The sequence below is a fragment of the Sitodiplosis mosellana genome, unplaced genomic scaffold (genome assembly GCF_009176505.1).
Source record: "Sitodiplosis mosellana isolate CC-2019 unplaced genomic scaffold, AAFC_SMos_1.0 Smas_scaffold_23, whole genome shotgun sequence".
Taxonomy (NCBI): Eukaryota; Metazoa; Arthropoda; class Insecta; order Diptera; family Cecidomyiidae; genus Sitodiplosis; species Sitodiplosis mosellana.
Genome location: NW_022595265.1, coordinates 235,040 through 262,296, shown reverse-complemented (window position 1 = coordinate 262,296; position 27,257 = coordinate 235,040). Strand labels below are relative to the sequence as shown.

Genomic DNA, 27,257 nt, shown 5'->3' with positions numbered 1-27,257 from the left:
GCGAAGAAAAACAAGGAATGACGAGGAAAAACAACGAAAGACGAGGAAAAAGGAAAATAAGCCAAAAAAAATGGGAGAAAAATGGAAAAAATCAAAGAAAAGATTCAGGAAAATGCCACAAAATCATCTTTTTTTGAACAAATTCGGCGTAAAAAAAAGAAAAAAATCGGTAAAAATATGATCAAACTTGTGAAAAGATGGAGTAAAGACAAGTCAAGTTTGGGAAAAATGTTGATAAAAGATAAGAAAAGGACAATAAAATCGAGGAAAAAACTAAATCTGCGAAAGAAATATCGAAGCACGATGAAATATTATTGAAAACCGGGTGATGAATGTGTGTTTAAATAAATTGAAAAGAAAACGAAATCCTTCGTTCACCATAAGATGATTTATGTTGAAGAAAACTCCGCCTTTTCTCAGCATTCGGTTTTCTCGACATTGTCATTCGATCCTGACCACACCGAAAAATCCATGTATATATTGCCTTGTTCACAGTCCACAGCCTTAAAACTGGCATTATAAAAAAAAGCACTTTCTTCGAGGCCCTTTTATTAAAAGAAAATATTAAGCGATTTGTTCGCATTAGTTGAAATTTCAAGTGGTATAAAAATCTGTGACGAAAGAAACACACACACGCATTTGGGTATGAGGGGATAAAATGCGACAATAAAAGTAAACATCGTCACCCTTCTCTTTCTCTTTTTGCCAGCGACCGGTTTGCGGTGGCATTTTGTATTGTTCGCTAGAAAATCCGTATGCGGTTTATGTATCACTTCATCACCAAATGGAAGGCACAATAAAAAAGGATACACCGTTGCGTCTATTCACACTTGTCATGAAGCGTCGTCGAGACAGCACCGAAAGCGAAGAGATGATAAAAAAAAAAACCGACACTCACACTCACAACTGTAACAGTTACATTTCAATTTTGAAAATGATACAATCCGCTAACGAACGAATGAATGAGCTCGATGAACAGCTCGACGCGAACGAACGTGAGAGACATGTGTACGTATTGTATTGCGAATGTGCAGTGTGCACTCGTCAACGCCACTTTTACATTCAATGTATATATACGCAGCACTACCTTCTTACTCAAGGGGCAATTCAACAATTTAAATCACCCGATTTTAGTGATGTTGCCTAGATGTGAGCGCGCGCGCGCGCACGACAATCCAAACGCCACTTTGCAAACAGCAATCACGATGACGATGATATACTCTAATATGCACTGCGAACGCAACAGCACCAACAACAAATCGCATACACACAGAAACAACCCCGCAAAGACACACCGCGCTCATGCACGAAAAATCACACAGGCAAAATACTTTGGCTCGTTTGCATACCATTTCATTTGATCCGCAGCACTGACTACGACCGGAACACATTTCATACTATCAAGCAACAGAGAGAATTTTAACTTCTTTTCAAGAGGGATTTTTGCACCGAAGTTTGTGATTGAGTTTGCTTTTTTCGATTAAAATAAATTTCGGAAAGCAAGTTTTGAATGAAGCATTTAAAACGATTTCTGGGAGAAAATATTGATGAGTTTAACGTTTTTTTGATGGGAGAAGCTGAAACATTTAGCTTAAAAGTGAGTGATTTTTACCGTTGATTCTATGGAAGCAATTCGGAAATTTTTACAAGAAATTTAAATACAACGAGAATATAAGGATCTTAATCGCACCCAAAAGTTGAGAGATTTATCGGAGCATCACAAAAAAGTGAGTAATTTTCATCAAAATTGCATCGTTTTATCAATTTTGATGTGAATTTTTTTTAATTGATTTTTAGACACTCTCTTCGTCTTCTTTGCTTTCTTTCATTTTGATTGCTCTATTTTCATTTCGAATGTTCATTTCATAAACTGTTTATTTTAAATTAATTTTTTTCCAATTTTTACCGCTTCGTTGTAACTATTTCTTTTCTACATCAGTTATTTTTGTTCTCGATTACTCTGTTTTCGATTCTAATTAAAAGCTAAATGGCTTAAGAAATTTCTTTCGATCTGTACACCTATCATGTTGACTTCATCCCAATTGTCAACGTCGTTTTTATTCATTCAATGGAACACTTCTATTTTAAGTTCCAAATCTTCTTTAGCCTATCAATTGATCTTATCTAAAAAAGATTTCTTTTGTTACTTTTGTTCTACAAATTGACCACTTTTCATTTTCATTTCTGAACAAATATGATGATTTTACCATTTTTAGAGTTAAAATTAAGAAAAAAAATTCAATTGGGAAGGAAAATTGCCAATATCGATGTAATCGATTCAATATTGAAATACTTGATCAACTTCGATTTTATATGGATTTTACCTATTCTGTGAATAAAAAAATCCGTTTCTTGACCAAATGACAAAAATATTGTTAGTTTTTCACTGATGGCAATCAACATGCTGAACACTGATTTTATTTGGAGTATTTTTGTGAGTTATTTCTCGTGAATTGGATACTAAGAATTAAATGTTGGGTGGAATATTTCAAATCTATGAAATATTGAAAATAACTCAAAAGTTCAAAAGTTAATGATATGAATTTTCAGAATTCACTAAGATTTTATTTTGGCATTTTGCTTTGCTCTTTATTTGAATAAAATATTGGAGAATAAATCCTCAACTACAAAGGCAAACAAATCAGTTGAAATACTCTACTAAAGAAAATTCTGGATGCCCAAAAAAAAAAATCATTCTTCGCAATGATGAATTCTTCACGAGAAAACTTCATATTTATTAAAAATGTTTGCATGTCATTTCGAAAACTTGTCGTGCGAATTCATCATTTTTCCAACTAGCTCCCTGATTACTCACCCTTCATGTTTGCGCATTTAATTGCGAAGCAGCGTAATAATGCAAAACTGACGAAGTAAATCGAAGAACAAATAAAACTGTTAATAAATAAACAAGACGAGTTGGAACTGTTTGGCAGATCGATGAAAGTGTACAAGTGATGTCGTGTAAGTTTTATGCAGAAACTTTTCAATATTCCGTTTGTATTTCCGTTCGGATGTCTGCTGCACAAAAACTTGTGCAAAACTCAACGAAACGGATGACAAAGTAAATGTAAAAGAGTCTGTGACTCACCCTTTTCTTCGCTTACTTTTCCAGATACTTATTTCTCGCTATTTTATTCGTTGAAAGAAAAATATGTTTCGAAATAATTAAAAAAAAAGTATCGCGAAGAAGGCGAATGCATCTTTCATCGTGAGCAGATTCGAATGCCTTGAAAGCATTTTGAAAGTGTGCAAAAAAGTGGAGGAAAGCCACCATGTCAAATGGACGTGGATTTACCACATCCAGCGCTCTCCTTTTTTTTGCCAGTTGAAAAGACGGAAATCCGCTGTGAAAACATAAGCATGCAATAAAAATGACGACACACCAAAAGAAACAGCCAAAAAGAGAAAATATTAAAGACAAACAAAAGCGCACGTCTGCCACCGTTTGAAAGGCGCTCGGATTAAGCGGCAGCGACAAATTGAAAAGTTTAAATCGATTGAATGCACCGTTTTCACGTTTATTGCCTTGATTTCGATGGATTTTTTGTTCATTTTGACTTGGTGTTTATCTTCTGCGAAATAAAGCGGTGCTGTGATAGAGCAAATATTGCTCAATTTTGAGCAGTTTGAATCAATAGACCTGAAGAGGTGTGTGAATTCTGCATGGCAAAACATTATTCCACTTCGTGGGCAATTTCATCGGAATCACAATTCGAGAGTTGGTGAAGACATGATGCAGATTCAATTCGATGCTTTAAGTCGGTTTTAATGATTTTGATCATTTTTTTCCATTTTCAATGGATGTATGAATCCTCAAGCAAATATGGTTAACTAAAATGAAAACTCTGACTCGATTCCCTTTTTGAGAGAAAAAAAGGGACACGAGAAAGAAAGAAATTGCCACAAAAATCAAATTGTGAATCAAAACTTCCGTTACACAACATTTTGGAATTGTGTCGTTGTAATTTTCAGCTGTTTCGTTGTAAATTGACAAAAACCCGGTCTTTTACTTCTCTATCCCAACTTTACTGCGGGAGTCGTGTTTTTTTTTCAATTTGTAAACAAATTTCAAATTAAAACACAATCCAAAATTCTCACTTCACAACTAATTTGCAATTCAAATGACAAAATGTGAAAAAGTGGCGAGCGAAAAACAAAAGTGAGTGGCTAAAAGTATGCGAATGGTGTAGCCCGTTTCATGTCAGGAGTTTTGAACAATGGTGTGCCCATTGAAATTTTTAAAATTCTTCATTGGATCGAGGTGTCGGTGTACATGACAGACGCACAATCGTTCAGTGTGAATGGAAGCATCACTTCTAGTTTATACAAACTGCAAAATATGTAAAATAGCCGAAAAATGTATTAAAAATCACACCATTCGCCGCACATATTCTATGACACATTTCTAAATGCACAGACTCAATGCTAATGAATGCTCGACGAGCATTGCTCGTCATTGTTATTGTTTGTGCCGTGTTATCCCATTAATTTGATCCACAGGAAAGTGAACACAGCGTATATTCGCTCAATGAGCGAACCGCTCATATATGTGGATTGTGGAAAGTTGATGGAAAAATGACAAGCGAATGTTAATTTTTAATTTATTCAACAAGTTCTCCCTTGCTGTTTATCTGAACAAAAATGTTTTTTGGCACCAATTTCAATAGTTTGCTGTTGTAGAATGCATTCGTCAGTTGCGAGTCGCAACTTGAGACTCGTATGGACTTGATTTAATTTTTCGACACATTGAAGTTTTTTTTTGAATGGAAATGGCATTTTTATGCTTTCAATTCTATGAATTGTTTTTTTAGTTGTGAAATTTCGAGATTTTTCCCTGTTTTAAGTTTTTGGTTCGTTGATCAAATATACTTGAAATATTTTTTCCAGAATAATTTGTTACAATTTTAAATTTTCAATGTATTCTACTTAGAAAAATACCAAAAAATCGAGAGCAAATCACTTTTTTCAATTATTATTTTTCACTCTTTCGAGTTATTTTCTATATTTAGTCAATTTGTCATTTTCGTTGAAGAAAAAGTAAATTGAAATGTAATTACCAGAGAGTGTATATTTGCTACTGATTACTATGATTGCTCTGCAGACCTGAGCTAAGCTGATATTGTTGACTCGGACATTCTGGCTCATTCACTGTGCAAAATTTTCATTGATAGCAAAGATCCACATTGTTTATAAATTATTCTAAGATGGATCTGAGCTAATAATGGAGACATTTTTAACCGTAAGTGCGTTAGAACGGCGCTTCCGGTGACTGAGTCACCAAATTCAGCTGAGCTCAGGCCTGCTGAACAACGAAAATACACTCACTGGTAATTATAGAGGTATTGACAGAAAACTACATTTTGGATGTAATTTTCGGTCAAAAATTACTTTTACAATTACTTTCTATCAAACTATTACTTTTGATTGAAAAGATTGACCTCGGTTGATGTGTGCGCAGAAATGAAATGAATGCAAAAACGAAAAAATGTTGAATTATAAAAATTTATTTCGAAAATATAATATGAATGTTGTCCGAAAAGCTTTATTTACAGTTCGTTAGGCGAAAAAAAAATGTGCATTGATTTTTGGGTACCTAATCCGGCTAGGCGAAAAAATTATGCAGTATTCCTCACAATTTCATTTTGCATGCAAAACAATTGCCGGTCCATTCTTTTGCATGCAAAAATATTGTGAGGAATATCAAATAATTTTTTCTGTAAATTAGGCTAAATAGTCAAATAGTCAATATGATTAAAACGAGCAACAAATTGGTCACTTTGAATCCAAAACCATTTGAAAAGACAAACTGGAAAAAAATGTTTGAAATTTTTTCAAAAACCAATATTTGAATGTCAATATCACCGTGTTGATAAAATCATCAACTACATACGCATATTTAATATTGGTAATTACCCAGGCTTCGGTCAAAAAAAGTCACGAGCCGTCTATCAAATTGAAAAAAAAAATCGCCTATGGGGATGGGGCGGTATGGTAATCGAATTTAAATCGTTTGAGTGACAGTTGTCCGATGATGAATTGCACAAAATACGGAGTATGCAAATAATGCGCGGCCAAACACGGCAGCCACTCAACAGCACACATGCTGTCGGAACAAGTTCATTTCAAACATGGGCTTCATTCGAAATAAAGTGCTTAAAATATGCTCCGAGCTATAAAAATGTCATAAAAACTCGCTCGGCATCATGAAAAATCATCATGAAGATTTCCCCGAAAAATGAAACCAACAAACTTCTCTCGCGCGCGTTCCGAGAAAAAAAAGTTTCCCATTGTTCTTGTTGCGCGCATGGAATCGCAAAACGCAACTGTTTCGCTCGAACATAATAATTCGAGTTTGAAAAAGTACTTTTCATTTGTTTTTTCGGCATTGTTCGATTCGTATGCAAAGTATCCCATCAAAAAGCCATCTAATGCAATTAAACAATGCGAATGTGGTTGATACTTGTTTGTGTGCGACGACAGCGACAGCGACAGCAGCAGCAGCGATATACCATTCATTCGTCTATTATTCCTCGGCACTCTGTTGGTGTGTACGATTCGTACATACAGCGTATGTATCGCTCAAGGGAATTTACGCACTTAAACAATTATCGCATGTGATGTGTAACGGATTGCGCGCGGTGCAAGAGGGGACGAATTGAAAATTCGGATTTGTTGTTCGCTTGTCAAACGAACGATTGTCACCATTCCCACACAAAACACACTTTAATTTGATTACAAATCGCGATGTAACGAACAACCAGTGGCGGGTAACATGTTCAGGACATTCTTTTTTCTTTCATTGTTCATATATGTATGATTGACTTAGCGACACATAACATACAGCCAATTCCGAAATGAAGCACCACCGGAAGATTGATGTCATTTGACATGACAACGTGGTGGTTTTTTCCACATCATTTTAATCACTCAACGCTTTTATCATAATTCATCTCGATTTTTTTTTCCCCCGCTGACGGCATTTTAGTTTATTTTTAAATCGCTTGTGATTTAAAAAAAATGATGTTGATTTTTACTGGAAATTAGCAGTACGGGAATGCCAGTGAGATTTATGTGTGACTCGTGGCAACATTGATGGGCTCATCGAATTCTCACATTTGAAATATGCTTTGGATTAGAAAACACATAAAAATACACTACAAGACACACCAAAGTGGTTCAGGTGCTTAAGATGGAAATCATTCGCAGTAAAAATGTATTGCGTACAATTACAAGCGAGATTTGTATACTTCCAAACATATTTGTCTTAGAAATACTTCTACGCTCGACTTTTTGAGAAATTCTCTTATGCCATATGATGAGCACGGAGGCCCATATGAAGGTCTTAGAAAAGTTAAATGAAAAAATCCGATATTTCTTTGCACAATAAATGAAAATAGAAAAGCAAAATAATTGAAACATGGATCGATTCTTTCCGAAGGCGAAATTTGAAGACTTCAACTTGAAATTGAAAGAATTGTTTTTTTTTCTAAATTTGAAAAAAAAACACTCACAACTCTAAGTGTAACACAGTAGGAACCACGGATCTCGGTTGAAATATTCATTTGTCAAGACTCAAGACCTATTCATTTCTCTATCTGCTTGAGCTGCCCTAGTGCCATACACAATTACACAGTACGTTGAACGAAATACGATGTTTTGAATGAGTGTTGTTGCACTACATTCAACTAACGGAGACTAACGTAGATAATAGTTTGCATAAGACAATGAACATCTTTCTTTTGTTTAAGAAACAGACCGTTTTTGTACACTGGACGATATGAAGGAGTTGGATGGTTGGTTTTAACAGAGACAAAAAGCACTTGTTAGGAATTTTTTTTGCAAGCCTTTTTGAGGAGGTGATTCGGGAGGGTTGAAATATTTTCAATGAAGGAACAAAAACGGAGAATTTGGAGGATAAACTGGGTGAATTCATTTTTGAAAGTATTTTTGCAGACATTTTCTGTCAAATTTGGGCGATGTTTTCAAAATGTGTGTTTTGTATTTTTGTGTCTATAAAAAGGAGTGCCGTGTAGTGTGTAGAAATGTTTTATTTTTTGAACTTGGGAAAGGTATGTTTTAGAAGAAAAATGATTTTTTTTCACTGTAAAAAACCTCCTTCGGAAAAAATTATTTTTCTTTCAAAAAAAATTTCTATCTTGAACAAATGTTATGTTTCATTGAAAATTTTCAATTTAAAGTCATGGAAAAATGTTCTTTCATTTATGAACAAAAATGTATTACGAAAATTTTCTCTGTCTCAACAATAACCCCCTTTTTCGCTTCTCTATTGCTTCAAATTTCCTTCCTCCCTTGACACTCGGTCCTATCAATTACACATCCAAACTGAATCACAATGCATTTAAAACCATTGATAACGTTTGCCACGGCTCTAGATATTTTGCTCGGCATGAATTCTTCTGCTATTCTTCGTCTTTTCTTTTGTTTCGAAGCGCTTCAATGCTGGGTCCCAGTGGGCGAAGCGCGTCTTGTTTAAATACGGAAAATGAATGTTTAACCATGTTGAAATGCCGAAGCTAAACAAATAAGTCGAAATAGAGCAACATCTTGTGAGTTTTGAAATTCATACGTCCGAAATGAAGGCAAAAAGGTGGATCCAAAAGCGATCTAATATTTCATTTGTGACGGCACAATGTTTATCTAATGTAAACCAAAGTCAAATAAATTGAATTCGAACGGCAAGTGTGTGGGCAATTTGTTGATTTCATTCGAAATAAATGACAATGATCCGATGATTTCGAAGGAAATCATATTTTATTACACATCACCTCAAACCCCAATTTTCAGAGTCAAAATCTTCCTCGAAGAAAGACAACATTTAATCTGTCGTTCTTTGTTTATTTTACAATCTGTTTCCCCTTTCCCAATTTCTTCACGAAGAGTCTTTGCCTGCAAGTCTTCGGATGATTTTTGATAAGAAAAAAAAGAGTGGATTTTATTGCTAATTAAAATGTGTCTTCGCCCACAAATCTTCTTCGTTTCAGACGAGATTTATCGGATTTCGAGCTGTCGACGTCAATACTCCCGTTGCCAACATCGTTTTTTCCAACGGATTTATTGTCTTTGTTGGTTTTTCACTGGCATAAAAAACGCATATTCCATTTCTCTTCTTTAATTGTCGCTTCGCTCGGAACGAGATGATAAAATTATTAATTACGCAAAATAAACACCATGTCGAGCAAGCGAGTGAGTGAGTGAATGAATGAGCGAGTGAGTGAGAAAGTGAGTTAGCGAGTGAGCGCGAAGGGATAATACGGAAAAACACAAACAAAAGACCACAAAACCACAAGAAAACCGTCGTTCTTTTTACATTTTACAGCCATCACAAACACACACACACACACAGAGAGAGAGAGAGAGAGAGAGAGAGAGAGAGAGAAAGAAAAAAGAAAGGGTTCGACACAGTGCGATCCGAATTCATGGTTGACAAACGCTAACGAGAATAGGAAGCTGAAATAATTGCCATCCGTTGCACGAAATGAACGCATTTCATGAAGTCTTTTGATGGAATGCGATTTCTGGAGCGAACCGCCATGGGAGAAGGATAAAGAGAGCAACTTTTGGTTAGGTTTTTTGAAAATTGAAGCGGAAATTAAACGCAGTCACACTAAAAATGATGCGAGAAAAAGTACAAAATGGAATATTTTAAAATAATCTTCGAATTTAATTCTATTCGAGCTTTTCTTTAGTCAAAAATTCAAAAGGTCAGAAAATTTTAGGTTTTTTTCTGTTGAAAAATCTTGAAATTGTCTCTTTTTCAAGAAAAAAATCCAAGAATTTCATATATTTTCACCTTAAAGTCATCTACCAAACCATGACATTCCATTTCACAGATTAAATTTTTTTCGTACCCAAAAAAACCTTGATTTCGACTTAAAAACTGCTCATCAGATTCCTTTTTCGAGCAAAAATCGAACAAAAAAGTTAAATTTCAAATCGAGACACACGGTCGTAAAGTTTGTCGAAACAGCGATAAATGTGTAAATATCAGAACCATCCCTCACTCCCTTGTGCTCAAGGCTGCGAGCGTACCCATACCATTCAGAGCGACTCAGTGGGTTTGGATTCAGTGCGAAATGAGAGACCGAAAAACTCTCTATCGCTGTCTCTCTCCCAATGCACACAACAAAACTGAATGAAATTAAAAACTTTTCCTTTATTATTGTTGCATTGGCGAAGTTGACGGAAGTGTTTGCTCATGTTTGGCGCTGTGATAATGAGTACAGAAAGCAGCAACATCGGTGTGTGACTAGTAGCGTATATATTGTTGGCAGCTTCATCATTGGAACATTTTAAATGCTCGGAATTGTATTGTCACTTTTCCGTCAGTCGGAGAAAAAAAAAGAATTCCATCTCACCCGGTTCATATTTTTGTGTGACGGTTTTTGTTGAAACTGGGAAAAGTTTGATTCATTGGGACAATGCGTCGCTATGCACAGAACTGGTGAAATATAAAATGGACACGGACAGAGAGAAAGAGAGAGAGAGAGAGAGACAGAGAGAAAGAGAGAGAGAGAGAGAGAGAGAGAGAGAGAGAGAGAGAGAGAAATTCTGATACGCTTAATAATATGCATATTGTCCATGACGGCTTTGCGGCTCTCGCATTCATTATGATAGGGGAAAAAAACTGTATAATAATATTTTCTACAAACAAATGACGACCACAATGGTAAACGGGCTTTGCTTTGTTTGATGCAACACACACACAAAAAAACTGCAACGAGTGATAGAGTTTTTATCTGCATCTTTTGTGTAATTTTAGTCGTTTGAGCCACTGATACCGTCGCACAGACAATGCCATTGTTTAGAGTTCTTTTTGTGTGCACGCGCGCCAAATCCACATGTCGATGCTACGAATAACGAGTCTCTACTGACTAAACGAAAATCTGTTTGTTTATTTCACCAAGCAAATTCATTATGATTCGCCCAGTTGATGACTGCTTTTGTCTTTGAGATTTTGTTTGGAGTTTTTTTTAAGGGTTTTGAGATAAACAGACACGTTTTTCGTTGGGAAGGGAAAATGATGGAGACGATGCAGGTTTTAGAGAGAATTTGGCGTTTTTTGAGATATTCTCACAGGTTTTACGTCAGTTTAAGGAATTTAGAAGGTTTTAATCAAGAATCAAGAGTAAAAAAAGGACTTCATCGGGAATATACTTTCGATTTTTACATTTTCTTGTTAATTTTTTTGCTTTTTTGGGGTTGTACAGTCCTTCAATTTTTATTGATTTATTTAGCAAATGATGTGTTTTTATCGCCTTCAATCGCTTTTCTCCCCATTTTAGAAATGATTTGCCATTAAGGAATGCATTTTCTATCTAAAAATTGTTGAAAAAACATCAAAAATGTTAAAACTGAAGAAAAAATCATGAACAATTTCATTTTCCAATAGAAAACCATTCTCAAAAACCTTTTTTTCTCCTTCTCTTTCTTTTCCTTCTTGTTTTCTTCTTCTAGCCCAAAAAAAAAATGACTGAGGAATCAGCAACATTACCGCCGCCACCAGCGCCACCCTTGAATCAGCCCAAACAGCGTCTGAATCCGCATGAGATTCGAAATGTCGATTTGGTGCAACGGTTTTTGGCTGCAACCCCATCCTACCTATATTCCCCTCCACCGATTGGACCACCAAACTTTTTCTTCAGTGAAATGCTACGTTCGCTTGTGCAATCGAAGGCTGCCGAAGGTGCTCGAGGACTACAAAATCCGATGCGACGGCCACGGAAACGTCTTTGGACGCCACCAAATCGCTTTGAAAACGAGTCACTTTCAAAGGAACCTACTGGTGAAAAGCCGTTAGAACTAACAACAAAGCATCAGGCCATTCCATTTCCGAGTGCATTCAATCCACATTTGAAAAGTCCTAAAGAAAGTGATAAATCGGCTGCACCAGAAGTGAGTATTGCATCAAGCAATGAACCCACTGACTCAAAATTAACATCGTATCCGACGGGAGAGACCACTGTAAATGAACCATCGGCAGCTTCATTGCCGCCATCTGATTTGGTGATGCCACAAATTCCACCCATTTGGTATCCACCGCTTTATCCACCTTATGGCATCGATCCACTGCACTTTTTCATCGATTTACGCGTTTCGGGGCAACTTTACGATAGAAAAAAAGAGAATAGCTCACCATCAGCTGAGATTAATTCACTGACAAGTGAAAATAATAACATTAGCAAAGCTCGTCATGGCTCAGCATTCAGTGTACCGCCGAGGCGTGACAAAAGCCCATTGGCATTGAATTTATCATCGATTGGAACCAAACCAAATTCCATCGATTTTGCGAACAATAATTTCACAGAAATTGACGACAAATCGAAGAACACTAATTACGTTCTGCAGAATTTACCACGAATTTACACCTCGCTAACACACAATCCTGATGACAGACATTCGGAGGAAAGCGAAAGCAAATCCAGCTCCGATATTGATGTTAAAGATCATGAACAAATTTCCAACTTCTCCGACGATGTTGTCATTGTCGATCAAGACCCCGATGGACCACCGGAGAGGAAACATTTTAAACGCAAATAAAACAAACAAAATGCATGGAATAAATTGAATTTGTGTTTTTATTAGTAAGACGTGATTTTAAATCAATCGATGTGTAGAACGTTTAGCTGTAAGAACATTAATATTTTAGCGCTTTGTTAATTGTATGTGTCGAATTATTTTTTAATTGATAAGTTTTGTTCTAAATAGCTCTTAGTTATTTCGAAATTAAACTCATTTTTATACGAAACGATTAGGTTGATTCAAGCGAATTTTTTTTTTGTGTTGGGCTTTGTGATTTTGTGTTTATTTTTTATATCATTCTATTCATTTCGTGAGTAAATTCAATTATGACTGTTCGATTTCTTTTCTATTTCCTATCGTTTTTTATTTTATTTTACGTTTTTTTCATCGTTTTTTAATTGGATATCCGATTTGATGGACTTGATTTTGGTCTCATAAGAACAAATAAAAAATTTAAAGTATTCTTTCAAATTATTCTTACGATTTTTTAAAAATAGTTTCGAATTTTTATTTGAATTCTTTTACTTGGATTTTTTTTCATTTTTCTAATTTTTTTTATCAATTTTTCTTGTTTTCTTTTCTTTAGTTTTGTTCACATGTTTGATGAGAAATGATAAGCTTATTTCTTCAAGGCGATTTTTGTTTGCAACCACGGACCACTTCAAGCTCTATAAAATACATGAGTAATTTACTTCAAGCTTGATTTCAATTGTTTTTTTTTTGCATCTTTTGAAATTCAAAAACAAATCAGTGTTCACCTGTCCACCCATAGTGTGGTTCCACAATTGAAAATGAAATATTTTAGCCTAAAAGGTATTTAAATTGTCTCGTACAAAAAATGAATAATACAGAATTTCTACTTCAGCCAAATTAAGCCAAATAGCAGTTTAAAAAACAATGCATATTCTACCCAAACAAATTATCGTGCTTTTCCCACAAAGCCAGTTGTAAATTTCATGTGTATGTCATAGGGAAAAATGTGCTCAACAGGTCGCTTAACAATGAATGGACTATTTATTCTGAAATACTAAAAATAAAAAAAAAATGTTCAATCAAAATGTAAATTAACCGAAATAAATAAATCAAATAATAATCATATTAAATAGTGTCAAGAAATGGTTTTTTTCTGAGTCAAAATCAATTTCTAATTTTAGTTCAATATTTTAAAAAAATGGTAAAAAAAAAATAATTCAGTTTTTTGTCTTTAGACAATTTTTAAAAAAATTGAGTCAAAATAAGCAATGGTATGAAAAGTTAGAATATCAATTTTTTTTCTTCATGAAATTTCCAATGAACTATTTTGAATTCTTAATGAATCTTTCACTTTCTTCCATTTAAAACATTCATGTAGAAAGAAGGAATGTGTAATGAAAAAAATGAATAATTTTTATTGCATGCAAAATTGCAATGCATTCTCATGAGAGAGAGACCCAGGTGAGCTGGTAAAATAAAGATTAGTCAAAAAATGTGCAATTTGTAGGTTTTTTTGTCGAATTAATTAAAATGAAATTAACATTTAAAAAATTGAATGAGTGATATTGTGCAATTGCATGAATAACTTTCGTGATACGCATAGTTCAAAAAAGTCAGACTTGCTGAGTCAAAACTTCTTGATAAATCTCATGTGGAAACTGGAGCTACGTTTAAAATCCCAAAACCACACACACATTGGCTCTATGTAACCAGAATGGATGCTATTTATAGCACACAAATTGGGAACATGTGATAATAAATGAAATTATGAATACAATTATAATAAATCAGACACAAATTACTGTAATTAACATCAAATTGGCCAATTTAATTTGGAATTTTGTGCAAAAATGATTATTCTCTCTTCTTAAAACGGATTATTCAGAAGTAAAATAGTGATGAAAAAAATTGCATATATTGAACCTCAAAAAATTTTGGTATGAAGCCATTGAATATTTATGTTCAATACAATTTGAGCTCACATTAAATTTTTGACTTGAATCTTAATTGAATTTTTGACTTACAATGAAAAAAATCGATTGAAATTTAGTAATCTTAATTAAAAACCATTAGAAACGTTTTGTGCAGCGCTGATCGCTAGACCAAAAATATAAATGAAAGCAGTCAATAGGACTGCAATATCAAAAGTTATATGAGTGATAAAAATGGATTCGTAAAAAAATGTTCATTTGTTCCATATCACAATTGTGTATTGTTCGAATGGCTATAAATAAATCCCTTAAACAAATGTCCCCATGGAACGATCAAATTTCGTAAACAGAAGACAAATAAAGTTGTATTCACTGCTCCATAATCTCTGGCAATTCGAAAGTAAGAGTCATATGTTTAATCAAAAGTAAACAAAAATAAATCATGTCACATCGTAGCTTGGTACAAAAATAAAATCAAAACAAATGATAAAATCATGTCGAATTCGGTGTCAAGCGCCTGTAAAAGCACATTTCCCAACGGAACAATGGTCCAAGTAAACATTTTGTAAACAAAATATTCGGTGCAAAAAGAAAGTAATTCTTTTTATCAATCTTATAAGCAAAACAAAAAACGATGTCAACCCTAGCGAAAGGTCGCTACAAGTGTAACAGTCTACTGCAACAAAAACAAAAACAACAACAACAAAACGAAAACAAAGTGACTCAATCATAAATAAAAGTGTAATTAAAAACGTGCATGTCCTTTAAAAAAAATCGTTATCAATTTGCTTGCGCTTTATTTCGGTGTCCTATTCCGTAGATCATTGCTTTCGGCGACTTCTAATCGTCGTATAATATTAAGATTTAGCAACGATTTGGCGATTTCTAGGGCTGTTTTATGGTCTGAATTACGAATATGAATGTTTGGTTCATGTTTGAGTAGTGCATCGATTGCATGTGCATCGCTAAGGCGAACGGCTAAATGGAGTGCGGTATCGCCGTTTGAATCTTGAATATCAAGGTCATTTCCGCTATCAATTGGTCCCAGGTGATTGAGGAGTAGGTTTAAAATGTCGGTCGATTTCGTGAGTATGGCGAGATGAATAGCAGTTTGATGTGTCCCTTTCGTTGTTACACTCACTTTTGCGCCAATTTCTAAAATTCTCTCCACCAAATCAATGTTTTTCATTTGAACGGCTGCATGAAGGGGCGTTATGCTCCGATCGGTTGACAATTCATTGATATCACCGTCAAACGTTCGTATCGCTTGTGATGCATTGTTTTGTTTTTGGGATAGATACTCCGTGATATGTTTGCATTTATCGCAATCGCACAACGGATGGCACACAATTTGCGACACATCGTTGGGTATATCAATGCCAAGGAAGTGACACGCAAGTTTTGTATCATTGTTTTTAATTGCCGCGACAATTTTATCGTTGTAGGTTTTCTGCGGCAGTGAAACAGAGTCGACTGTGTCTACGGTATGATTTAGACCGGTCGAGAAACATCCACGGAACACTTCGTGATTCAATGATGTGGTCGACGATGATAGACTGGAACATGTACTCTGTTCCTCCCAGTCACTGGTCACTTCAACTTGTTGATTTGCATCGATTGCATTCTGCAACATGGTCGCTATGTGACTATTGTGCGCCAGTTCAAGTGCTATTGGATTTAATGAAGAAAAAAATGAGGTCAATTTAAGTGATGGGTATTCAAACCTTGGAAGAAAGAAAAGTACAAAAAAGTTAGCACAAAAATACCTGTATGACCGGCTCGATTTCGGACGTCCGGCTTCACTCCGTATTCCAAGAGTGTTTCGATAATTTCACAAAATCCCCACTTTGCACTGAGATGCAAGGCTGTGTCTCCGAATTTATTCTGTGCATTCCGATCGATTCGTGCTTTCATGTGATCCGAATAGTAAAGCAATGCTTTCACACAGTTAATATGACCTGGAAAATAAAACCGATCAATGGTCATTAGATCGAACCAATTTCTGATTTATTGTCCCACAAATATTCCAAATTACCATTCAAAGCACTGAGATGTAAGGCCGTATTCTTATCATTTGTCAGTGCATTTATTTCAGCTCCGGCATGTAACAACAACAACAATGTATTCTGATGACCTCTGCTAGCCGCATAGTGCAATGCAGTGTAGTTATTTTGATCTTTGATGTGCAAATTTACACCGAGTGCCAGCAGACAATTCAACATTTTGGCCAGGCCATGCATTGTGGCCACATGAATTGCACCAACGCCATGAGTATTCTGCAAATTGAGACGACATTCGGGAAACTTACTCATCACATCGAATTCGTCATGAACACCCTCGTCGATTCCATCGTCAACATCATTTGAACGCTTTCTTATCGTATCGTCGTCGTTGGCATGCTTGCCATTTCCGTCATTCTTTCCATCGTTATCTCGTTCAACCGCATGAATAATCAAATCATTATCAGTCTTTAGTAGTTTAATTATTTCCACTTCGTCTTCTGCAATGGGGCGGAAATAGAAAAAAAATTTTTAGTCCAAACAAACAGGTAATTAAAATGGCATTCCGTCTGGTGCAGACAGAGATAAAATCTATCGCAAATAAATAGAGGAAAGATGATAATTAGAGAGAAAATACGAGAAAAACAACAGCGATAAAGGGGGATTGGCCTAGAAAAATGTTGCAATAAAAAAAGGAAAGAAGAATAAGAGGAAGAAGGAGAAATGAGAGCGAGAGGAAAAGCGAGATAGACATAGGACGTAAAATTACCATTTTTAATTCGTTCAAATAAATAGTCAATAAAATCGTCTTTGTTCGCAAAACGTCGTTGCAATTTGCCATCACCTATCAATGGACCCTGTTTAAACTCTCTCAGATCGATCGATTGAATATACGTAATTGCCGCTTCGAGCGTTGTAATAAGAAAACTGTCGACGCCCTTGTCCGACCCATCCGAGAACTCGTTAAAGATGAAATGCTTCAAAAACTGTATTGTTGCTATCCAATGTGTGAGTCCCGACTTGATGATAACAAACACAAGAATCGGTATCAGGTCGTCGACAGATATATCAGTGTGACGACTTTGCGACGCAGATGTAAGAGCACGTCGTAAACAACCTACCGCAAAAAGTAAAAAAAAAACGGAAAAAAAAGTCGAGATAAAATTAAAAAAAAAAATAAAAATTGTTTCAAACATTGTCAAACAGTAAAAATAAAAAGTGGCACATGGTGATTAATTGTCTTACTAATTTTCTCAATGGGTGTCGTTAGATCGGGCATTTTAACGAGTTCGATGCGCACACGACTAATGATATTGCTGTGTGTGCTGTCAATTTTAAAGTCTTTCAACGATGCATCGGCCAAGTTTCGTAGTGTTCGATTGAATTTCTCATTTTCATCGGCACAAATGACGGTGATAGTGTCAAACAGCCATCGGTACAATAAATCGATGATATATGTTTCAAGGGCAATTTTAAAAACACGCCTAAAATGTGGGTCATTCATACACTTCTCATACAGTCGACGTTGATACATTAATTTTTTAAAGCAATGATTCAGAAGAATATCCACGGAATTTTTGATTCGTTTAAGAATATCGGCGGTATTTTTATCGCCAGCGCCACATGACATGTGATTCAATGGTTCCATACAATTGGTGTTCTTCATAAAACTACAGCAAATACTCTCAATTTTCCGGAACACTGCCTTCGAATTGGTTTCATTCCAAATTAACGTGACAGCGTCTTGTAGTCCACGTACAATGCATATTCCATTGGGTGCTTCGCCATTGATTGAGACCCGTGGCAACAATGGCCATTCGATGCACCATACTTTATACTTCAGCAATCCCTTTGTATAGAAAATCTCTTCAAACAGAATCGACGATGCAATCGATCGAATATGCAGTTTGCCATTGAATTGCTTCACATCGGCACCCAATAGATTTGTGAATTGCTGCGGGATTTCATCGTGCGGTATCAAAATGTGTGCCAATAAAAAATCCGTATCGTTTAAATCTTCTGGTTTTATTGCAGCCGAACGTGGTACACACACTATCCAGTTCTCAAGCGGTGCCGTTTCGATCAGAATTTTGTGTTCACGTTGCAATTTAGCAAAAAATTTATTATCGGATAAGTCTTCGTCGTACAACGATTGAAATGCCATCGCTTTTTTTTTTCTTCTAGCAAGAATGTAGTCAGCTGAGCTACCAATAAACAACTGAAACAAATAACACAATTTGGATTAAATGAATGGGCGAACTGGGAATTTTTCAATTGTGTTTTCTTGAGATAAGCAACAAATATACTGAGATATATTTCGAGTCGTTTCGATTATTATTAAATCTGTATTTGTTACTCGTTACGTTGCAACACATTACACGCACTTGTGTGTTTTCCCATTGGAATGACAACAAATACTCACCACTGCTCATACAATGCTACAAAAAACTACGCACTAGACAAATGATAAAAGAAAATAAAACACCTTCCTTACACCACAGAGACATCAACACTATTGAGACGTAATACTTCAATTGATATGGATGTGTATAGGTAAAGTAAACACTTTGTTTTCATTTCGTCGTCGAATTGTGTGTGTGTGTGTACCCTGTACGTGTGCATTGTTCAAGTCACAAATGTCACACAGCTGATTATAGACATTTGACAATCACATGATACTATCAACAAGCGCCATCTAGTGAAAGTATCCGTAGGGAACAAATACTTGAAATCTGCTATACACACGGATTCAAGGTGAAATGTGAATAAAATTCACTTTGAGGCTTTTGAATTCGGTTTATTCTCTTTTAACTCATTCTCCCTTGCATGTCCATAAGTACTAATAAATGAGAATGTCGCATCGCCACTTTCTACGTTAGGTAATTACCATTGAAATTGGCTGGGTAGTTTAATTTTCACAAAAAAATTTTTTTTTGATTTCAACCAAATTGATTTGTTTCTTCCTAAAGATCTTTGTTCAAAATTGCTTAGCTATCCAGAGGCCCACTCAGATTGTGATTGCTGCTTCTTTCGCCTCAAAACTAAGACGGCACTGATATATGCTAAATTAGCATTGATAATTTCATTCATTTAATTTGCAAATTAAGTGTTCCAGCTGGTCAATGATCTTTGTAGTTTGTACCTCACAGCTGATCGCACACGAAGAAGCAAATTACTTTCGCTTGGGAAGATACAATCGAAGACTGATTTGGAAGTGTTGATTGGTTTCCTTTTATACCAGCTGAAGTAGTCCAGTGACCTTTTACCATTGCATAGTGGCTTACCACAATCAGAGAAAGTGCGAATAGAATATTCGTGTTCCTGAACAACCGAAAGCAAAAACGGTGCATTCAAACCTTTTGATGCCATATAATCACTTTCGTTCGCCAATTGTACTTTGATTTTGATCGAATTTCGATTTCATTCAAACCAAACATCGCCGTGAAATTATTCATTCGTCAGGTTTTTTTTCTATATCATTCTGGGACTGATTTTCATAAAAGAAGATTTTTTTTTGTCCACAGACATTCATTCGCAATTCATATGAAAGTGAGTTTCACATTGACCTTTGTCCGATTTGCTAATTCAGATTTAGATGAAATTTCTGTGTTCATTGATGGCAAATTATCGCTTTTTGAGTCAGTTTTTTTTATTCAATTCATAAATTTATCATAGATTTAAATGCTTTTAACATTGTTTTTAAAACGAGCTTCATCGTATCACTTCATTTTTCTTCGATTCATCATTAGCCTTCAGTAGTATTTTTAGAATTTCCTCTTCATCTAGATAGAAAAAATCAATTCAAACTCAGTTAACGATTGAAATTTTTGGTTTTTTTACTGAAAAAATAGAGTTTCAATGAATTGAATAATAATTAAAAGCTACCTTCATGTGTTCCATCCTCGGCAATTTTACCATTTTGAAGGAAGATTTTTACAATTTTTGCATTGCCTACAGAAATGGAGATAAAAACGATTTTGTTAAATAAAGATTTTATATTTTTAAATCAATTCCGAATTTTACCATGTTCAAAAGCATCATGCAAAGGTTTAAATTCACCATTGTCTGTCACATCAACATCTCCATCATTTTTAACCTGCTCGTTCAACTGTTCTATATCACCTGAAAAACGATACGAAAAATGTATTTATTTTTTCTTGCTGATTGACGTTGGTCGTTGTTATAGCAATCTTGATTTTTTTTTTGACGACTTTGCCAAGAAAAATCAGTTATGTAAAACCAAGCCAAGTCAAGTCAAGCCAAGCCAAGTCAAGCCAAGTCCAGCCAAGCCAAGCCAAGCCAAGTCAAGCCAGGCCAAACCAAGCCAATAAAAGCCAATCTAAACAAATAAATTCAGTTTATTCTGAATGAATTACCGTTCAAGGAAGTCAAATTAAAATTTAACATTCCATCAAAATTTATGCCTGTCCTACAACCACCTTCTCTAATTGCACACGCGATCGGATAGAATGCCAATGCGACTAAAACAGCTGGATCACTGATTACTTCACCGACGGCTCCAGCAAATTCTGCATGACATTTAAGGAAATATTTACGTACTGAATGTGAATTCAGATGAACTGTTTATTTACGATTCAAAACTTCGCCGGGTCGAAAATGCGTCGGCTGTTGGGCGTCTGGATGCGATGTTTCTGAAGGTTTTCTGAAGGCCATAGAAAAAAATAATAAATATTTTTTGTAGATTTTCGATTGGAAGAGTTAATTTTTCGTCCAATTATATTTTTATCGAACTTTTTTCTATGAAAGCGTCTTGAATTTCAAGTTGAAACTGTCGACTTGAACTCACCGATATTCACTCACTGATTGTTGTTCTGATGGAAAATCTTTTTGAGAAGCTACAAAATGGATGAAAATCAAACGGAGGGCTACGCTAAAAAATGGATAAAGAAATACCTGCTGAAATTGTAGCTAAAACCACACCACAAACTATAACTAAAGCAATGAAGATCTTCATTTCATCACAAACTGACTCTACACGTAGACACAGACTAAATTCGAATTTTCGATCCAATTTCTTTTATACCAACTAGAAATTATCTTTGATCTCTTTCCAAAAAAAAAAATCAAGTCATTTGACAGGGAAAGTGACAATAAAATATCAAATTGATAGACATTTAGGTGATAACAAGAACAATTCAATCAAATCTATTATACTTCCGAAGTCAATATCTTCGATCTTCTCGATGTTGAACGCAACTCAATGAAATTAGTCTATTTAAATGATTTACATCTGGTCATTCTACTTTATCGCTCATTCCCCATTTGAATAAAAATCATACAAAATTTCATCATCGAATTTTGGTTCGTCTTGAAAAGTTTTATTGTTGATTACGAATGTTGATAGTTGTTTATGATTATGATAAAATTGTGAAAAAAAAACCACAACAGGCGAGAAAGTAAAGTGCTTTTCTACATGAATCATCAATATTTCTTATTTTTTCTTTAAATTTATTTAAATCATGTTTTCAGGAGTTCAATAGCATGGAAGTCCATGATGTTTGTGAAAAAACTAATTGTCATGCAGACCGTCTGTCCACAAATTTGATTTGAACTGTAGTATGATGATTATTTTGAGAATTTTGCAGGTAATTTCGCATTTGTTTTCTTATTCGTTTGAAGAGGTTTGAAGTAAGGAACAGATTTGTGTTTTTGAATAGCAGTGCGGTAGAATAATTCGTTTGTCAACAAGACAAATGACCACAAACGACAAATTGACGAAGCCATCGAAAGCTGGCTGGATTTTCAAGCCATTTGCATCGGTTGACCTAATGAACCCAATTTTGGAGAAAAAAAAATTCGAGGAAAACCCAAGGGGCAAATCACTACTGAAAAGTACTTTTCAGTGTTTTCAGTATCAAAATAGATCGGGATTTTTGACAGTTGAAATTTGTTTTAACAGATCTGCCATCCATTCATTTTTCTCCTCGAAAATTGATGCCATTTTCAGTACTTTCATATACTAATACATTGAGCACTGAAAATCCTGAAAACCACTGAAAACTACTGAATTCAATTTTTCAGTAGCAATTCGCCCCTTGGGAAAACCAATCGGAAACTTGTTCTGAAATCGTTAAATAAAACTCCATTGGTTATTTTCATATATTGTGTTTTCATTCATTCTAAACATTAGAATACAATTGTTCAGTCTTAAAAACTCAAATTGATTATGACTATGACTATGAGAATTGTCTGGTAAAACTTATTTCATGTGAACAAATTTTCAATTCAAGTGATTCTAATTTTAACAGATCTGAATGTAATGAAGTATTCACAATAGAATTTTTTGTCTAAATTTTATAAAATGTTCAATTGTATGCCTCACAATGCAAGATCTTATTATTGCAATTAGCCAGAAAAATGTGTTTAGTCTCCTTTCAGAACATTTCACGGATTTGAACTTGTGAAAGAACGGTTGCCGGTGAGTTGAACAATATTTTCTTTGGCGATTTGTGAGGATTTAGAACTATTCGTTGATGAGTCGTTCAAGTAGATGTTAAAGTTGTGTAGATTTTACACTATAGGGGCTTTCAATGGAACGAATTGAAAACCCCTAGAGAGTTATACGTTGATTGTCGATGCAATGGAGTACGTGTTAGCAAACGTTCACATGTTGATTTCGATGAGCATTTCGTTTCGCTGGAACGGTCCTTTTTCATAACACTCAAATTGCTCCAATTTCAACTGAGTTCTGTTGCATGAAGCAAAATCGAATGAAATGAATGGGTATGGTAATTCTCAAGTGCGTCCATTCGCCGAAGAATTATCGATGTCATTTGGAACCAAAGGCTTTGCCGGTTTTTTTTTGGCAATATCAGCCTATTGGTGCTGTTTCGTCGGGTCCATTGAGTGCTCGTAGTGGAATGTTATTATGTGCATTAGCACCAGCGTTATTGTTTACATCACATTGAACACCCATACATTCTATGAGGAACACCAAGGCCATAGCAATTGCAAGCACTACTACTAAACCGATGAAAATTTGTTTCAGTATATTTGACTGGTTTGGCACAATTTCGGAGCACTTTGATGATACTTGCTCCAATGTGTCAATAGCCTCGTTGATATCCCTTGACAACGGCACAAATGTGTTATTCATCGATTCAGTAGCTAGTAAATTAGCTCCCAGCTTTTTTATGTCATTTAAGACCTTCTTGATGTTCAGTTGGTCAAGTGTGTGCCGAATTTCTTTTTCGATTTCTGGTGGTCTCACTGTAGTTTCGTCACAACTGTTTGATGGAATACTTGCCAATCGCTTTTCTATCTGTGCCACGGTGTCATTGCACCCTATTAGACTGGATTTTTCGCAAATGCTGTTGAGGACCCTTTTACATGTCGGCAAAAGATCCATTTTCTCCTTGTACATGTTGCCAATTGAATTGTTCGATCTCAATGTTTCAACTGGCCCCATCAAGATTCCGGGTAACAGTGTTGCCAAAACGATCGCCCATATCATTATTTCGTTCATTTTCCTTCGATCTGAAATTTTAGGAAATGTATCACTTTTCTATTCAGATAAATTTTTTCCTTAAACAGTATTTTCAATCGAAGAATTCACTCATTTTTGTCCAAGCTGATTATAGCGCACAAATTGCTGCATTTACCTTTGCTTCAATTTAAAACATTCGAGCTTAAACAAAAGAACGATGGACTTATTTGAACTGCTGTGAATTTTCGCTAGAATTATTCTAACCCAGGCTCGTCACATGTTCGCTAACGTTTCACACAGCAAACAGTTGACATTGGTTGCGGTCGCTGTAGCCATTAAAAACAGAAAAATGCATTGCATATGCTAGAGCCAGGTTTATTGAACCTATAAACATGTCGTTCGAAAGTGTAAAGCTTCCCCATGACGTTTGGGCCTGAGTGAGTTTCGATGCGTAGTTAAATGTGAATCTTGGACAAGTTTGTTCGCATTAAAATAAGTCCAGCCAAAAATTCACAGCAGTATATTTGTGGTTGCGAGTCAGACTCGTAAAAGACAGACTAACAAGTCTTGACACAGATTCGCAAGACTTGTGAAGCTGCCTCTGTTTTTCTATTGACTTGTGAGATTTGCGCTGACTCGCGTAACGCATAACTCCGTAGTAATTGGTGCCAAAATACATGAACTTACTAAACAATGAGTAAATTTCTTCAACGTGCAAAGTACATTGTGCTTTATAACAATTGACATACCTTAAAAACGGTGAATGAATACGAAACTTGTAGAGAAACTTGAAATTTTACTGATTCTGCGAGATAATTTGATGTATCTTAACTGTGGTTTGATATAATCAAAATGTGGATCTTTGTATGAAATCTTATGTAAATGCGCACGAAAACTGTTGAAGAGAAGAAAAAAATTGAAATTAAAGTCATTTTAAAGCAAAATCTCTTCATTCAGACCAAATTCAATCGTATATCAGCAATTATTCAGCCTACAGTGGCCAAAATAATCGGTTCCTGACTCATACATGGATTGGTAAATGCATATGGGCAAGGGTCAGTAAGACGAAACCACGCAAAAAATGTTTCTAAGGAGCAAAAAAGTATATTAACGTCGTTCGATCGCAATGAATTTTTGCATAGCTTAATTATTTCATAAAACTTATATTCTCTGAAAATTTTATCCAATTCGGATAATTTTTTCATATGAAAATCTACAAATTTTCGATTTTTTTCCGATTTTTGTAACGTTACCGACCGTTTTTTGAAAGCACAAGATTTCTACTATGCTTTTACAAAACTACAAGAACCTTTACATATTTTTGTAGAAATGGGCCAAAACTTTAATAATAAATTCGAGAAAATATGATTTTTATTTTCTTTTCTGGTTTTTGGAGCACTCAAATCGCACGTGTAACGTTACCGATTTTTTTTGTAACGTTACCGATTCTACGCCTACTGGGTCCAGAGACCACCAAAACAGTTTTTCATGCACACCCTGTATTTCTATCTTTTCTTTGATCCTTCATCTACGATATAATGAGTGACAACAGATTTATGCCTGGGTAGATTCGCTAATTTTCATAAAAACGTTGAGCAACCTCGCAAATCACTTCCAAAATTTTGTAACGTTACCGACGCCTTTAATCGTTCATAAGTCCAATACTATAGGTGATAAAAATAAAAACTTTTCTTTGAAATGTGTGGTATGGGCAGCACTATCATATGCACTTTTGAAATTTTGGGTTTTCACTATTATTTTCAGAGATATGGGCGAAATAGGCGTGCGAATTGTAACGTTACCGACCTGACCCTCGCCCATATGACGTCTTGCGCCTATTTGTTGTGAAATTCACTATAACACGACATCCATTTTTCTAATCACCAGACTTTAGAACAAAGAATTCTTTTTCATTTTTGAAGAACACCATATCTTTTGACAAGACACCGAATTTGTTTTTGCGCTCAAAATGCAACAGAATAAAAAAAGCGATGCCTGAAAAATATGCGTGATTCATGCATCGCGTTTTTACGCTGTTTCTTATAGAAATCTTATTTATTACAAACGATCACTTGACGAAAGAATAGGAATAAAATTCTTACCGCTTGCTAAGCACGACTGCTCTCTCCGACAATCAACATATAACTCTAATCGTTATTGCGAGTTAATATACTGCATGCCTTCATTTCACACGAATCTATAATCGTTATAGTATAACGTTATGACGAATACGCTTCAATGTGTTGATTGATCGTTTGAGCTCACGCAGACAGATAGATCAGTCGTTGTAGTGGAAACTACGACAATCCTCAAAGTGTTGCCACAGTAAATCATCACAGTAAAATGAAGTACTTAAAGGCGCTTTCTGTTCTGAGTGAAATGAAAAAATAAGCTTTTTCTTACTTATCTTTTATTCAAATGAATAATGTGCTGATGTCAGTTTTTTTTTAATGATTTTGATTTGTTTAATTCGATTCAAGACATTCAATTCAATTAATTCTCAATTCAATCAAATTTTAAATATGACCTACTTGGTAAAACAATTGTTTGGAATTTATTGCTGGAATTAAACTGCTACATTATTTTGCATAATTTGTGAGGAAAACAGATCGATTTAAATCAGAAAAACAAAACACTTTTTATTTGGAAGCAGATTGGTTGTCTTTTGTTTCTTAGGGTTGCTTCAAAATAACGTCGAAACTAATTCAGAAGGAACAACGTAATTTCTAACTCAATGAACTGTAAAATGGTGTCTCTTTCTCATCTCTTTTTACCATTAGCAAGAAAATAAAAAACTGAATGAAAAAACCAAAACTCATTGAAATTGGTGCAAACAAAGTTATTTTACTTTTTTTCGATCATGTCGTGTAAGAAAAGTATTGGGATCGCCTCGATTTTTTGACTCCCTTAAAATCAGTTTTTTTTTCGATTTTCGAGCTTTGAAACTGTACGCAAAAAATGAGAATTGCTATCGCCTTGAATTTGTTGACCTATGAACAATCAGTTCTTTTTCGATTTTTGAACGCCGTAAATCGCAAAATATTGTATTATTTATGGGTCGTAGGGTAGGTGCGTGGTACACTGTACGCAAAAACACGGTAATTTTTTTGCTATGTTACAATGTATCTAGGGGGATTTCTCACGAAAAAAATGAATGAATTCTTAAAAATTTTGAAAAATTTCTTCAATTCGGTCCGATTTGATCAATTTTTGTCAATTCGTGTAAATAAATGTACATTTACACTGAACTTTTGAATTATGCTTCAATGAAATTGTTCAGAACTGCTCCCGTTCTGGAAGTGGATCTTCAGGATGGGCCAGGGCAATGTCAAACCGGATCTGGTCCATCCTGAGGATCCACCAAAA

The 27,257-nt window shown here is 35.1% G+C and overlaps 3 protein-coding genes across 5 annotated transcripts; 1 reads left to right on the top strand and 2 right to left on the bottom strand.

Annotated features, from left to right (window-relative positions):
- The first annotated feature begins 1,356 nt into the window (after positions 1-1,356).
- On the top strand, positions 1,357-15,218 carry LOC129568842 (uncharacterized). The gene is made up of 2 exons (XM_055447169.1): positions 1,357-1,727; positions 11,476-15,218. The coding sequence occupies exon 2, from the start codon at positions 11,488-11,490 to the stop codon at positions 12,556-12,558; it is 1,071 nt and encodes a 356-aa protein (XP_055303144.1). The 5' UTR covers positions 1,357-1,727; positions 11,476-11,487; the 3' UTR covers positions 12,559-15,218.
- LOC129568841 (ankyrin repeat domain-containing protein 27-like) lies at positions 14,312-19,067 on the bottom strand. 2 transcript variants are annotated; one of them, XM_055447166.1, is made up of 6 exons: positions 18,829-19,067; positions 17,690-18,662; positions 17,214-17,561; positions 16,480-16,944; positions 16,211-16,402; positions 14,312-16,112 (listed from the first exon to the last, which is right to left on the bottom strand). In XM_055447166.1, the coding sequence occupies exons 1-6, from the start codon at positions 18,874-18,876 to the stop codon at positions 15,241-15,243; spliced, it is 2,898 nt and encodes a 965-aa protein (XP_055303141.1). In that variant the 5' UTR covers positions 18,877-19,067; the 3' UTR covers positions 14,312-15,240. The 2 variants fall into 2 exon arrangements, with proteins under 2 accessions (XP_055303141.1, XP_055303143.1); XM_055447168.1 differs by having other exon boundaries at positions 15,205-16,112; positions 18,867-18,955.
- A 909-nt stretch (positions 19,068-19,976) lies between these two features.
- On the bottom strand, positions 19,977-26,088 carry LOC129568815 (uncharacterized). 2 transcript variants are annotated; one of them, XM_055447120.1, is made up of 9 exons: positions 25,994-26,088; positions 24,641-24,786; positions 21,359-23,941; positions 21,252-21,300; positions 21,037-21,107; positions 20,821-20,973; positions 20,468-20,566; positions 20,330-20,395; positions 19,977-20,226 (listed from the first exon to the last, which is right to left on the bottom strand). In XM_055447120.1, exons 3-9 carry the CDS (start codon positions 21,417-21,419, stop codon positions 20,156-20,158), a joined length of 570 nt encoding a protein of 189 aa, XP_055303095.1. In that variant the 5' UTR covers positions 21,420-23,941; positions 24,641-24,786; positions 25,994-26,088; the 3' UTR covers positions 19,977-20,155. The 2 variants fall into 2 exon arrangements, with proteins under 2 accessions (XP_055303095.1, XP_055303094.1); XM_055447119.1 differs by lacking the exons at positions 19,977-20,226; positions 20,330-20,395; positions 20,468-20,566; ... (1 more) ...; positions 21,037-21,107; positions 21,252-21,300 and having other exon boundaries at positions 22,838-24,786; positions 25,994-26,057.
- Positions 26,089-27,257: the final 1,169 nt, after the last annotated feature.

Coding starts and splice junctions, on each gene's coding strand:
- LOC129568842 (XM_055447169.1), top strand. CDS start 11,488: ATGACTGAGGAATCAGCAACATTACCGCCGCCACCAGCGCCACCCTTG.
- LOC129568841 (XM_055447166.1), bottom strand. CDS start 18,876: ATGAGCAGTGGTGAGTATTTGTTGTCATTCCAATGGGAAAACACACAA. Junction 16,945..17,213: donor ATTTGAACGAATTAAAAATG/GTAATTTTACGT, acceptor GCCCCATTGCAG/AAGACGAAGTGGAAATAATT. Junction 16,403..16,479: donor ACATCTCAGTGCTTTGAATG/GTAATTTGGAAT, acceptor TTTATTTTCCAG/GTCATATTAACTGTGTGAAA.
- LOC129568815 (XM_055447119.1), bottom strand. CDS start 23,930: ATGAACGAAATAATGATATGGGCGATCGTTTTGGCAACACTGTTACCC.